This window comes from Pristiophorus japonicus, chromosome 10 (genome assembly GCF_044704955.1).
Source record: "Pristiophorus japonicus isolate sPriJap1 chromosome 10, sPriJap1.hap1, whole genome shotgun sequence".
Lineage (NCBI taxonomy): Eukaryota > Metazoa > Chordata > Chondrichthyes > Pristiophoridae > Pristiophorus > Pristiophorus japonicus.
Genome location: NC_091986.1, coordinates 49458670 through 49471739, shown reverse-complemented (window position 1 = coordinate 49471739; position 13070 = coordinate 49458670). Strand labels below are relative to the sequence as shown.

At 52.7% G+C, this 13070-nt stretch overlaps 1 protein-coding gene across 3 annotated transcripts in view; it reads left to right on the top strand.

Annotated features, from left to right (window-relative positions):
- cars2 (cysteinyl-tRNA synthetase 2, mitochondrial) overlaps window positions 1-13070 on the top strand; it is a 144570-nt gene that overhangs the window by 46288 nt on the left and 85212 nt on the right. For all 3 annotated transcript variants that reach the window (XR_011595645.1, XM_070891806.1, XM_070891804.1), the window contains exon 12: window positions 6382-6505. Coding sequence is in view for 2 of the 3 variants with exons in the window: in XM_070891806.1 (XP_070747907.1) it covers window positions 6382-6505 (124 nt within the window). In the remaining variant the exon portion in view is untranslated. The remainder of the gene's footprint in view (window positions 1-6381; window positions 6506-13070) is intronic.

The window sequence follows — 13070 nt, the reverse complement described above, 5'->3', positions numbered from 1 at the left end:
TTTGGATGCGGGACGAAGCATGGTGTTAATACCTTTGCTTTCTGAGAACAGCGAAATGAGCGGCTTGTGGTCGGTTTCAAGCTCAATAGGTATTGGTGCATTTTCTTAACCCCGTATACGCATACTAATGCTTCTTTTTCAACCATACTCTAGGATCTTTCAGCCTTAGATAAGCTTCTGGACATATATGGAGTCGGTTGGCAGTTTGCCTGACCCATTGGCTTGCTGTAACACAACTGACCCAGTACGAAGATGCATCACAAGCTAGTACTAAACGTTTACACGGGTCATACAATACACGTAACTTGTTGGAACATAGGTTTCTGGCCTTGTTAAAGGCTGTCTCTTGAGCTTTACCCCAAATCCAATCATCTCCCTTGCGTAGCAATAAATGCAAGGTTCCAGCAAAGTGCTCAGTCCCGGTAGAAAGTTATCAAAATAGTTGAGTCCCAGCTCCATCACATTCTGTGGTCTGGGTGCATTCTTGATGGCCTCTGTCTTGGAGTCCGTGGGTCTGATGCCGTCCGCCGCAACCTTTCTCCTCAGAAATTCGACCTCTGGCGCCAGGAAAACACATTTAAGAGCGTTTCAACCTGAGTCCCACTCTGTCCAGTCGCTTGAGAACCTCTTCCAGGTTGTGCAAGTGTTCGGTGGTGTTGCGGTTAATGATCAAGATGTCGTCTTGGAACAGCGCGGAACCGATTTCAGCAGGCTCTCCATGTTCCTCTGGAATATGGCCGCCGCCGAACGAATCCCAAAACTCACAGTCCTCTGTGAGTGTTGATGCACGTCAATTTTTTCGCAGGTTCAGCCAGCTCCTGTGTCATGTGAGCAGAGGTTAGATCGAGCTTGGTGAACGACTTCCCCCTCCCTCCCTGCTAGCGTTGCAAACAGGTCATCCGCTTTGGGTAGTGGGTACTGGTCCTGTAACGAGACTCGGTTGATCGTTACCTTGTAGTCACCGCAGATTCTGACCATCCCATCGCTCTTCAACACCGGAACAATTGGACTGGCCCACTCGTTGAACTCGACTGGCGATATGATCCCCTCTTGTTGAAGTCTGTCCAGCTCGATCTCGACTTTCTCTCGCATGATGTATGGAACCGCTCGGGCCTTGTAATGAACGGGTCGTGCATCAGGGACTAGATGGATCTGCATTTTGAAGCTGTCGATGCCTGGCTCGAATAACGACAGGAATTTGTTGAGCACTTGGGCGTATGAGGCGTCATCCTCCGAAGACAGTGCTTTGGTGTCGTCCCAGTTCCATTGGATCTGACCGAGCCAGCTTCTGCCGAATAGCCTGGTACAATCCATAGTGGTAAATCATGCACACCTCTCGTACAATACCTTCACTGCCGCACTGCCAGCGACTGTTTTAAGCTATTTGGTGTAAGTGCGCAGCTTGGTGTAGATCGGACTTAGTTTTTGCCTTTGTGCCTTGTTGCCCCACAGTTTCTCAAAAGCCTTCTGGCTCATAATTGACTGACTCGTCCCCGTGTCCAATTCCATGGAAACTGGAATGCTGTTTAATTTGACTTTACATTATCGGAGGGCTTTTGGTGGTGAAGGTGTGTACCCCATACACTTCCTTTTCAACCTCTGGTCGAGTTGCCTCTCTTTATCGTTCAGCGTAATCCGCGCCGGATCGGTCATCTTCTGCCGACTCTGCCACGCGGTGAGTCACAGCACGTCTGCACATTCGCTGGAGGTGCCCCATTGTTCCACAGCCCTTGCACACATAGTGCTTGAATCAACATTGATGGGCTCAATCATTACTCCCGCGATGCCAACACGTTGTTAATGGATTCGCATTCACACCCCACGGCGGACTCTGAGTCATCCTAGGTCTGGCGTGTAGGCCCTGCCATGTACAGTTCTGCCTGCTGAAGGCGTTATTTTATGCACAATATTTGTCGGTGAGTTCCAATGCTGCAATGATATCTGTTTAGTGTTAGTGTTCGTGGACATAAAAGCCTGGGCTATTGTGATGGCCTTGCTCAGATCTAGGGATTCGGCAGATAGCAGTTTGCGAAGAATGACCTCGTGGCCGATTCCTAGCACGAAGAAGTCCTGTAACACTTCTCCCAAAAATCCAGCAAATAGATAAGGTCCCGCAAGGCGTCTTAGGTCGGCGACATAGCTCGCCACGTCCTGGCCCTCGGAGCATGAGGTGCGTATAAAAGCGATAATTGGCCATCAAGATGCTCTCCTTCGGCTTGAGGTGTTCCCGAACCAGCTTGCACAACTCTTCATATGTCTTGTCCATTGGTTTCGTCGGTGCCAGCAGATTTTTGATGCCATATATCATGGACCTGCAAACGATGAGGAGAATCGCCCTGCGTTTGATCGCGGTTTCTGCCTTTTCCAGCTCGTTGGCCACGAAGTACTGGTCAAGACGCTCAACGAAGGCTTCCCAATCATCTCTCTCAACAAATTTCTCAAGAATACCAACGGCAGCCATAGCTGCGTGAAAGTTCGTGATCTGTTACTCGTCGCCAATTGTTAAGTTTCGAATAACTCCAAGACTGTATAATCTTAAGCTCAAACTGTTGTGACCTTGGTCTCTTTATTGTAACTCCAGAGTGAGGAGGCAGCATGGTAGACTGCCTTTTATATCTGCTTGCCCAGGGTGTGCAGGTGATCCTTGGGTCACCCACAGGTGCGCCCCCTTGTGGCAAGTCTTACACATTGGTAATGTTTACATACATAACAGTAAGCTTCCACAAACAGCAGTGTGATAATGAGCAGGTAATTTGAGATGTTGGTTGAGGGATAAATATTGGCCCAGGACATCGGGGGTGGGGGTGAACTCTCCTGCTCTTCTTCGAAATAGTGCCGTGTGCTCTCACATCCACCTTTTATATCTCATCTGAAAGACGGCTCCTCTGACAGTGCAGCGCTCCCTCGGTGCTGCTCCTCTGACAGTACAGCGCTCCCTCGGTGCTGCTCCTCTGACAGTGCAACACTCCCTCAGTACTGCCCCTCCTCAGTACTGCACTTGAACCCATGTCCTTTGACTCTAGAGGCAAGTGTGGTACACACTGAGCCATGGCTGACACTAGCTGGGTAACTTGGTGAACTAATCCCAAATTATATACAAGAGATAGTTTAAATATTCTCCTCAGTGCCATCTTGTTTTGATGATTTTTTGGTATGGAGGTTTTAACCCTTGAGGATTAATTTATAGTTTATTGGTTAAAATGTGTTAGTCGAGGCCTCTGAATGAGAGTTCCTAGCGACAAACTAAATGTTTCTTTTCATACAGTATTTCTCCTTAAGTAACTATAAATATCAATTAATCTGTTTTGACAAATAGGAACATAACATAAGAAATAAGAGAAGGAGTAGGCCAGACGGCCCCTCGAGCCTGCTCCGCCATTTAATACGATCATGGCTGATCCGATCATGGACGCAGGTCCACTTCCCTGCTCACTCCCCATAACCCCTTATTCCCTTATCGTTTAAGAAATTGTCTATTTCTGTCTTAAATTTATTTAATATCCCAGCTTCCACAGCTCTCTGTGGCAGCGAATTCCACAGATCCACAACTCTCTGCGAGAAGAAATTTCTCCTCATCTCAGTTTTAAATGGCTGGCCCCTTATTCTAAGATTATGCCCTCTAGTTCTAATCTCCCCCACAAGTGGAAACATCCTCTCTGCGTCCACCTTGCCAAGCCCCCTCATAACCTTATACGTTTCGATAAGATCACGTCACATTCTTCTGAATTCCACTGAGTAGAGGCCCAACCTACTCGACCTTTCCTCATAAATCAACCCCCTCATCTCCAGAATCAACCTAGTGAACCTTCTCTGAACTGCCTCCAAAGCAAGTTTATCCTTTCGTAAATATGGAACCAAAACTGCACGCAGTATTCCAGGCATGGCCTCACCAATACCCTGTACAACTGTAGCAAGACTTCTCTGCTTTTATCCTCCATCCCCTTTGCAAAAGAGGCCAAGATTCCATTGGCCTTCCTGATCACTTGCTGTACCTGCGTACTAACCTTGTGTGTTTCATGCACAAGTAACTCCCAGGTCCCGCTGTACTGCAGCAATTTGCAATCTTTCTCCATTTAAATAATAACTTGCTCTTTGATTTTTTTTCTGCCAAAGTGCATGACCTCACACTTTCCAACATTATACGCTATCTGCCAATTTTTGCCCACTCATTTAGCCTGTCTATGATCTTTTACAGATTTTTTTGTGTCCTCCTCACACATTGCTTTTCTTCCCATCTTTGTATCGTCAGCAAACTTGGCTATGTTACACTCAGTCCCTTCCTATGTTCCCTATGAGACGACCTTTCTATTTAGGAAGTTGTTTCAGAAATGATAGGGTCTGAACTACACATCATTAAATAGTTGGAAACAAACAACTGTAAAGATGAATGTGTACTGATTAATGAAATAAAGTTGATGATTCCTCGATCAATTATTGCTGCCTAAATTGTAGAATTGTAGAATTAAGCACCTGTTCACCTGCTTACTTGAAGTTGTTCCCAGTTGGGAGGCAGAATCTTGCTGTGTGTCTGCCCTCTGTGGATGTATTGCTTCCACATTATTTGACACATCAATTATACCCTTTGTCTCACTGGTTCCCTTGTCAAGGGAATGAGAGCACATTGACTGGGGGCTAGGTGACTGCAGCTGTCATCTCTCTCCTGTTTATGGAACAATTGGCATTAATTGAATAATTTGAACTACACTAGTTGTTCCCTGTTGCATTCTGTGTGGTACCTATAGTGCAGTTCTGCTTTGTGGTGTCTCTCCTGGCTGGCCTCCCATCCACCATAAACTTCACCTCATCCAAAACTCTGCTGCCCTTATCTTGCGCTGCACCAAGTCCCGTTCGCCACCCTTTTCACCCAACCATTAGTGTCCATGTATTCAGGTATCTAGGAATTCCCGGCGTCTCTCTGGCCTGTGTTCCTGTTGACAGCATTCTCCGAACATTAGCACACCTGGCTGACCAAACCAACATTTGGTTTAGGTTTGGGTCTTGGTACCTGTTACACATTTAGATTTTTTTTTTTTAAATTTAATTATTGAGTTCATAATCCTGATTCGGGCATATCTTGCCTTCTGTGATGGCACCTTTAAAATGAGTCGTGCAGGTGAGGGGCAGTGATGGTGGCATCACAGTGAGGAGCACATGGATCCATGCATTATGGGAAAGTGTTTGTATGTCAACTTTTTAGGTTAAGGTGATGCACTTGCCAAGGGCTCTGGTTGGTATATGCCTCTCTGAGTCACTCATCGATCGTGCCAACAACCCTTCCGTGTTAAAGGGACAGCCATAAAATAAGCCTTGGTTTGGCCTTCCTTGTAGTTGGGAAGCATAATCCACATGACCTCTGGTCATCAGGACATGCCTTTGTGTTCAAAAAAAGAAAAAAATGTCTTGAATCTTTCACAACCTCAGGATATCCCAAGCACTTTACAGCCAATGAAGTACTTTTTGAAGTGTAGTCACTGTTGTAATTTAGGAAGCGCGGTAGCCAAGTTGCGCACAGCAAGATCCCACAAACAGCAATGTGATAATGACCAGATAATCTGTTTTAGCGATGTTGGTTGAGGTATAAAAATGGCCAGGACACTGGGGGAAACTGCCCCTCCAACAGTGCAGCATTCCCTCAGTACCGCCCCTCCGGCAGTGCAGCACTCCCTCAGCACTGCACTGAAGTGTCAGCCTTGATTTTGTGCTCAAGCTTCTGGAGTGGGACTTGAACCCACAACCTTCTGACTTGGAGGCGACAGTGTTACTCACTGAGCCACGGCTGAGATATACGTAATCTGCATTTGCTGTTGTGTATTACTCTCTCACAGCGTGACCCCTCAGACTGTTCTGTAGTATTGTTTTAGGAAATACGCTCATTAAATAGCTGGCACTTCACCATGCTACTACGTTACTAGTATATGTTGTGCCTTGTCTCACAAAGCAGAAATAATCCAGCAGGTATAAAAATGTCCTAAAAATAATTCTGCAATGTCCTGATGCCATATTCTGTAATGGCCGGCTAGGAAAGATTAGCTGGCATCTGGATCAATAACAAGCAGCGGTGAGGGGGTTGATTGCGTGATCCAGTGCTCCCAATGGGAGCATGTACTCTGGATCGCCTTCGATTTTCCATTTAAATCGACACAAAATCCCTGGCTGCAGTCCTAGGCTTTCCCCAGAGTGTTGTTCCCTGCTGGGAGTGCCGGATGACACAATTATCCCTGTGGTTTCGTTCTTTGAGCCACAGTCGCATCAGGTGCATTAATTAACAATCTTTTTTTTTGTGGTGCCTTCATTGTCGTGATTCAAAAAGAAATATAGATTTTTTTTTTTCTCGTTTTGAAACTTTAAATTGCATGCTCTCCTTTTTTGTTTTGTATTCAGGTTAAATGCAACTAAAGTCAACGTGCATGCTGCCTTTGCTGATGATTTTGACACGCCAGGGGCTACTGATTCAATTATGAACCTCATTCACCATGGCAACAGACAGCTTCAAGCAGTTACCAAGGTAACCCATTAGGATTTTACAATCCCCATGAAGGTTGTACATTGGTAGTGCATTATTCAGAGTAATGCCATGATGAGTGGATTAAATTTTTCGAAACCATCATTAAATTTGTTGAGGTAAGGCGTGGGTTTGTACTGTGCTTTGATAGTTAGTGTCTCAGCTCCCCTGGGAAGAGCCGGGAAAGATGAGAGATGCACGAATGTTAAGTCTCATTATGTGCCCCAACCAGAAACTAGCAGTTATTTTTCAACATAGGAATTCATTCAGTGCAAAACGTGATCTTGCTAAGCTGCTGGGAAGTATTGCAAGTTGCAACACTGGTCTTTCAAGAACTTTTTTTTTGAAGCTACAACATGGAGTGATTGAGGCGAATAGCATAGATGCATTTAAGAGTAAGCTAACTAAACACATGAGGGAGAAAGGAATGGAAGGGTATGCTGATAGGGTGAGATGTAAAGGAGTGGGAGGAGGCTCGTGTGGAGCATAAACACCGGCAAGGGCCAGTTGGGCCGAATGGCCTGTTTCTGTGCTGTAATTCTATTTTGAAGCTGTGTAATCCACTATGGTATATTACATCTGAGGTACTACTCAGCATAACCCTGGCCACTGATCGCAGAGTCCGAGGTTGGTCAGTACTGAGTGGTACTGGGGAAGGGGGCTATCGAGGGGGGGTCGACAAATAAAGGAAGCAGAGGGAGGAACGATTGTGGAGATATACGTGCCAAAGCACTCAATCACTTTGCACTAGATTAGATGTATAGTTAGAAGGAAATATTGAAGGAAGTGAATCTGCCCGTTTCCCAGGAAACCCGTGGTATATCTTTTAACCTGGATGGACAGGAGCTGGTTGGCAGTGTACTGCGAGTGGCGACAGGTTTAATTTCTCCATAAGCCACTGTTTAGTGATGTGGGTGGCTGCACACTCACTGGATTCAAAATGGGAAGCAAAAAATCTTCCACTAATGCTTGAACAAGTTTGTTCAAACTGTATATAAAATTCATAGTGAACATCAGTTGATTGAATCCTCGAATGATAGAGCACAGAAGGAGGCCTTTCGGCCCATCGTGCATGAACCAGCCCTCTGAAATAGCTACCCAACTGGTTCCAGTACCCTGCCTTTTGTCTCCATCTGACGCTTTTAAAATATTTATCCGCTTTATTCACCACTGTTTCTGGCAAGTCATTGACGTCTTAATAATACACTGCATTTCTTTAAAAAAAAACACATTCTCCTTGCCTCTTCCTTTCTTCTTTTCTGATACTCTAGTAACCAACTCAATGACCTATGGAAATAGATTTTTCCCTATGTACCTTATCAAACCATTTCATAAATTTGAACCGCAGCATCAGAACTCCTTTTAACCTTCTATTTATTAGTGAAAAGGCCCCAGTTTCTCTAATCACCCCATACAAATCGGGCTTCCCACCCCTGGTATTATCCAAATCTCTTTTGCAGCCTCCCCAAGACGTCCCTACATTAGATCAGCCAAAACAGTTTCTAGCTATGTTTTAATCAATAATTTGTATAGGATTGCCATTAGCCCATCTTTATGCTCTATCCCCCTATAAAATACAGGCTCCCAATAGCAATTTTTGAGGGAGCGCTGCGCTGTCGGAGGGGCAGTACTGAGGGAGTGCTGCGCGGTCGGTGGGGCAGTACTGAGGGAGTGCTGCACTGTCGGTGGGGCAGTACTGAGGGAGTGCTGTGCGGTCGGTGGGGCAGTACTGAGGGAGTGCTGCGCGGTCGGTGGGACAGTACTGAGGGAGCGCTGCGCGGTCGGTGGGGCAGTACTGAGGGAGCGCTGCGCGGTCGGTGGGGCAGTACTGAGGGAGCGCTGCGCGGTCGGTGGGGCAGTACTGAGGGAGCGCTGCGCGGTCGGTGGGGCAGTACTGAGGGAGCGCTGCGCGGTCGGTGGGGCAGTACTGAGGGAGTGCTGCGCTGTCGGTGGGGCAGTACTGAGGGAGTGCTGCGCTGTCGGTGGGGCAGTACTGAGGGAGCGCTGCGCGGTCGGTGGGGCAGTACTGAGGGAGTGCTGTGCGGTCGGTGGGGCAGCACTGAGGGAGTGCTGCGCTGTAGGTGGGGCAGCACTGAGGGAGTGCTGCGCGGTCGGTGGGGCAGTACTGAGGGAGAGCTGCGCGGTCGGTGGGGCGGTACTGAGGGAGTGCTGCGCTGTAGGTGGGGCAGCACTGAGGGAGTGCTGCGCGGTCGGTGGGGCGGTACTGAGGGAGTGCTGCGCTGTCAGAGGGGCAGTACTGAGGGAGTGCTGCGCTGTCGGTGGGGCAGCACTGAGGGAATGCTGCGCTGTCGGAGGGGCGGTACTGAGGGAGTGCTGCGCTGTCGGTGGGGCGGTACTGAGGGAGTGCTGCGCTGTCGGTGGGGCAGCACTGAGGGAATGCTGCACTGTCGGAGGGGCGGTACTGAGGGAGTGCTGCGCTGTCGGTGGGGCGGTACTGAGGGAGTGCTGCGCTGTCGGTGGGGCGGTACTGAGGGAGTGCTGCGCTGTCGGTGGGGCAGCACTGAGGGGATGCTGCACTGTCGGAGGGGCGGTACTGAGGGAGTGCTGCGCTGTCGGTGGGGCAGTAATGATAGAGCAGGCCGGGGAGCGGAAGGAGCAGCGTGGTGGCATACCATTCCAGGGAGCAGCACATGCTGGAGCAGCAGAGTAACGGCAGTGAAGAGGGACGTCACCAAGATCCAGGTCGGCGATTGGAGCGTAGGCAGGTACTGCAGGAGCGGCGAGGTCAGGGCGAAGAAGCGGCGAGAGATTGTAGAGGGACGTAATTGGGGCCCAGAAGAGGCGAGGGCCCAGGGACAGCACGGGCCAGCCCACACTGCGATATGTGTGCACACTAAATCCGTGCAGCAGAGCTAGTCTCCAGTCGTCTTGGTTAATCCTTGCCACTGGACCAAGACCTAGCTCTGTCAAGGCCATGTGAAATGGTCACCACACGTTAAAAAAAATCCACGCGCAGGCATCCTCCACCCTTCAAGATTTAGTTTGGGACCTGGAATTTTCGGTCCTTCATTGAAACGCCTGTGGACTTTTTGATGTGGAAGCAAGTCATCCTCGATTCGAGGGACTGCCTATGATGATGATGAATGATGGAGACTGCACTGTCGGAGCGACTATACTGAGGGAATGCTGCATTGTCGGAGGGTCAGGACTGATAGTATTGGTTCTCCGATGGAGCGCTGCACTGAGGGAGTGTCAGAGCTGCCGTTTTTCGGATGAGGCTTTAAACTGAGGCTCCATCTGCCCTCAGGTGGACGTAAAAGATCCTATGACACATTTCAAACGGTGATTTCAGAGTCTGAGAGAATTGGGATAAATGAGCACTGAGAATGCAAGTATATAAATAATGGACGCGCTTATTTGTACTGCCAAAATGGCCGCCATGCTCCACCTTTTGTCTATGATTGGTCTCCTTGGAGGATAAGCCACACCCTGAAGTTTCACTGGAATGTGTAACGGGAACCGCTCATCCCAAGGTCGCACTGACTTTGCAAATTGTAACTCGATACACTTTGACTTGCTGCAGCGACAGAGGACAGAGTTCCCCAGACGACAGCAAGGGCCAGCCAAAGTGCCTTACCCCAGTGGAAGTACATCCTTTCCCCAGCCGAAGTCCCTCCTTACACCAGCACTGCCCCCCCGCCTCTCCTCACCCAACCATTGTGCATGAATTGTTAACAGGTTTATTGGATATGAAGTGAATAGTGACTGTTGTGACTTCTGGATTTCATCCACTCCCATGTTGTTCCTTGTCATTCCTGAGTTCCAATTCCCCCTCCTGGACTCACTCCTCATCGACCCCCGTCTCCCTCTTTCTCGCTTCTTCCCCCCCACCCTTCTGTCTCTTTCTTTCTCTCTCTCTCTCTCTCTCTCTCTCTCTCTCTCTCTCTCTCTCTCTCTCTCTCTCTCCCTCCCCCGTCTCTCTCTCTCTCCCTCCCCCGTCTCTCTCTCTACCTACCCCCCCCCCATCTCTCTCTACCTACCCCCTCCCCCCGTCTCTCTCTCCCTCCCCCCGTCTCTCTTCCTCCCCCCGTCTCTCTCTTTCCCTCCCTCCCCCCCCGTCTCTCTCTTCCTCCCCCCCCCCCGTCTCTCTCTTCCTCCCCCCCCCGTCTCTCTCTTCCCCCCCCCGTCTCTCTCTTCCCCCCCCCCCGTCTCTCTCTTCCCCCCCCCCGTCTCTCTCTTCCCCCCCCCCCCGTCTCTCTCTTTCCTCCCCCCCCCGTCTCTCTCTTTCCTCCCCCCCCCCCCGTCTCTCTCTTCCTCCCCCCCCCCGTCTCTCTCTTTCCTCCCCCCCCCCCGTCTCTCTCTTTCCTTCCCCCCCCCCGTCTCTCTCTTCCCCCCCCCCGTCTCTCTCTTCCTCCCCCCCCCCCCGTCTCTCTCCTTCCCCCCCCCCCCCCCCGTCTCTCTCTTCCCCCCCCCCCCCGTCTCTCTCTTCCCCCCCCCCCCCCCCGACTCTCTCTTCCCCCCCCCCCCCGTCTCTCTCTTCCCCCCCCCCCCGTCTCTCTCTTCCCCCCCCCCCCGTCTCTCTCTTCCCCCCCCCCCCCGTCTCTCTCTTCCCCCCCCCCCCCGTCTCTCTCTTCCCCCCCCCCGTCTCTCTCTTCCCCCCCCCCCCGTCTCTCTCTTCCCCCCCCCCCCCCGTCTCTCTCTTCCCCCCCCCCCCCGTCTCTCTCTTTCCCCCCCCGTCTCTCCTCTTTCCCCCCCCCCCCCGTCTCTCTCTTTCCCCCCCCCCCCGTCTCTCTCTTTCCCCCCCCGTCTCTCTCTTTCCCCCCCCCGTCTCTCTTTCCCCCCCCCCCGTCTCTCTCTTTCCCCCCCCCCGTCCTCTCTCTTTCCCCCCCCCCCCGTCTCTCTCTTCCCCCCCCCCGTCTCTCTCTTCCCCCCCCCCGTCTCTCTCTTCCCCCCCCCCGTCTCTCTCTTCCCCCCCCCGTCGCTCTCTTTCCCCCCCCCGTCGCTCTCTTTCCCCCCCCCGTCGCTCTCTTTCCCCCCCCGTCGCCTCTCTCCCCCCCCGTCGCTCTCTTTCCCCCCCCGTCTCTCTCTTTCCCCCCCGTCTCTCTTTCCCCCCCCCCGTCTCTCTCTTTCCCCCCCCGTCTCTCTCTTCCCCCCCCCGTCTCTCTCTTTCCCCCCCCCCGTCTCTCTCTTTCCCCCCCCCGTCTCTCTCTTTCCCCCCCCGTCTCTCTCTTTCCCCCCCGTCTCTCTCTTTCCCCCCCCGTCTCTCTCTTTCCCCCCCCCCGTCTCTCTCTTTCCCCCCCCCCGTCTCGTTCCCCCCCCGTCTCTCTCTTTTCCCACCCCGTCTCTCTCTTCCCCCCCCCGTCTCTCTCTTCCCCCCCGCCCGTCTCTCTCTCCCCCCCCCCCCCCCGTCTCTCTTCTCCCCCCCCCCCGTCTCTCTTCCCCCCCCCCCCCCCGTCTCTCTCTTCCCCCCCCCCCCGTCTCTCTCTTCCCCCCCCCCGTCTCTCTCTTCCCCCCCCCCCGTCTCTCTCTTTCCCCCCCCCCCGTCTCTCTCTCTTCACCCCCCCCCGTCTCTCTCTTCTCCCCCCCCCCCGTCTCTCTCTCTTCACCCCCCCCCCCGTCTCTCTCTCTTCACCCCCCCCCCCCGTCTCTCTCTCTTCACCCCCCCCCCCCGTCTCTCTCTCTCTCCCCCCCCCCCCCGTCTCTCTCTTCCCCCCCCCCCCCCCGTCTCTCTCTTCCCCCCCCCCCCCCGTCTCTCTCTTCCCCCCCCCCCCGTCTCTCTCTTCCCCCCCCGTCTCTCTCTTCCCCCCCCCCCCGTCTCTCTCTTCCCCCCCCCGTCTCTCTCTCTCTCCCCCCCCCCCCCCGTCTCTCTCTTCCCCCCCCCCCCCCGTCTCTCTCTTCCCCCCCCCCCATCTCTCTCTCTTCCCCCCCCCCCTGTCTCTCTCTTCCCCCCCCCCCGTCTCTCTCTTTCCCCCCCCCCCCCCGTCTCTCTCTTCACCCCCCCCCGTCTCTCTCTTCTCCCCCCCCCCTGTCTCTCTCTTCCCCCCCCCCCGTCTCTCTCTCTTCCCCCCCCCCCCCTGTCTCTCTCTTCCCCCCCCCCCCCCGTCTCTCTCTCTTCCCCCCCCCCCTGTCTCTCTCTTCCCCCCCCCCCCCCCGTCTCTCTCTTCCCCCACCCCCCGTCTCTCTCTCTTCACCCCCCCCATCTCTCTCTTCCCCCCCCCCCCCCGTCTCTCTCTTTCCCCCCCCCCCCCCGTGTCTCTCTCTTTTTCCCCCCCCCCCGTGTCTCTCTCTTTCCCCCCCCCCCCGTGTCTCTCTTTCCCCCCCCCCCCCGTCTCTCTCTTTCTCCCCCCCGTGTCTCTCTTTCCCCCCCCCCCCCCGTCTCTCTCTCTCTCTCTCTCTCTCTCTCTCTCCCTCTCGCTCCCCCCACCCCCCCAGCCTGTCTGTGTCTCTCTCTCTCTCTCCTCCGCCCATCCCCCCCTGCCCCGTCTCTCTCTTACTCTTCTTCCCCCACCCGTGACTCTCTCTCTCTCTCTCTCTCTTCCCCCCCGCTTGTCTGTCTGTCTGTGTCTCTCACTCTCTCTCTCTCTCTCTCTCTCTCTCTGTCTCTTCC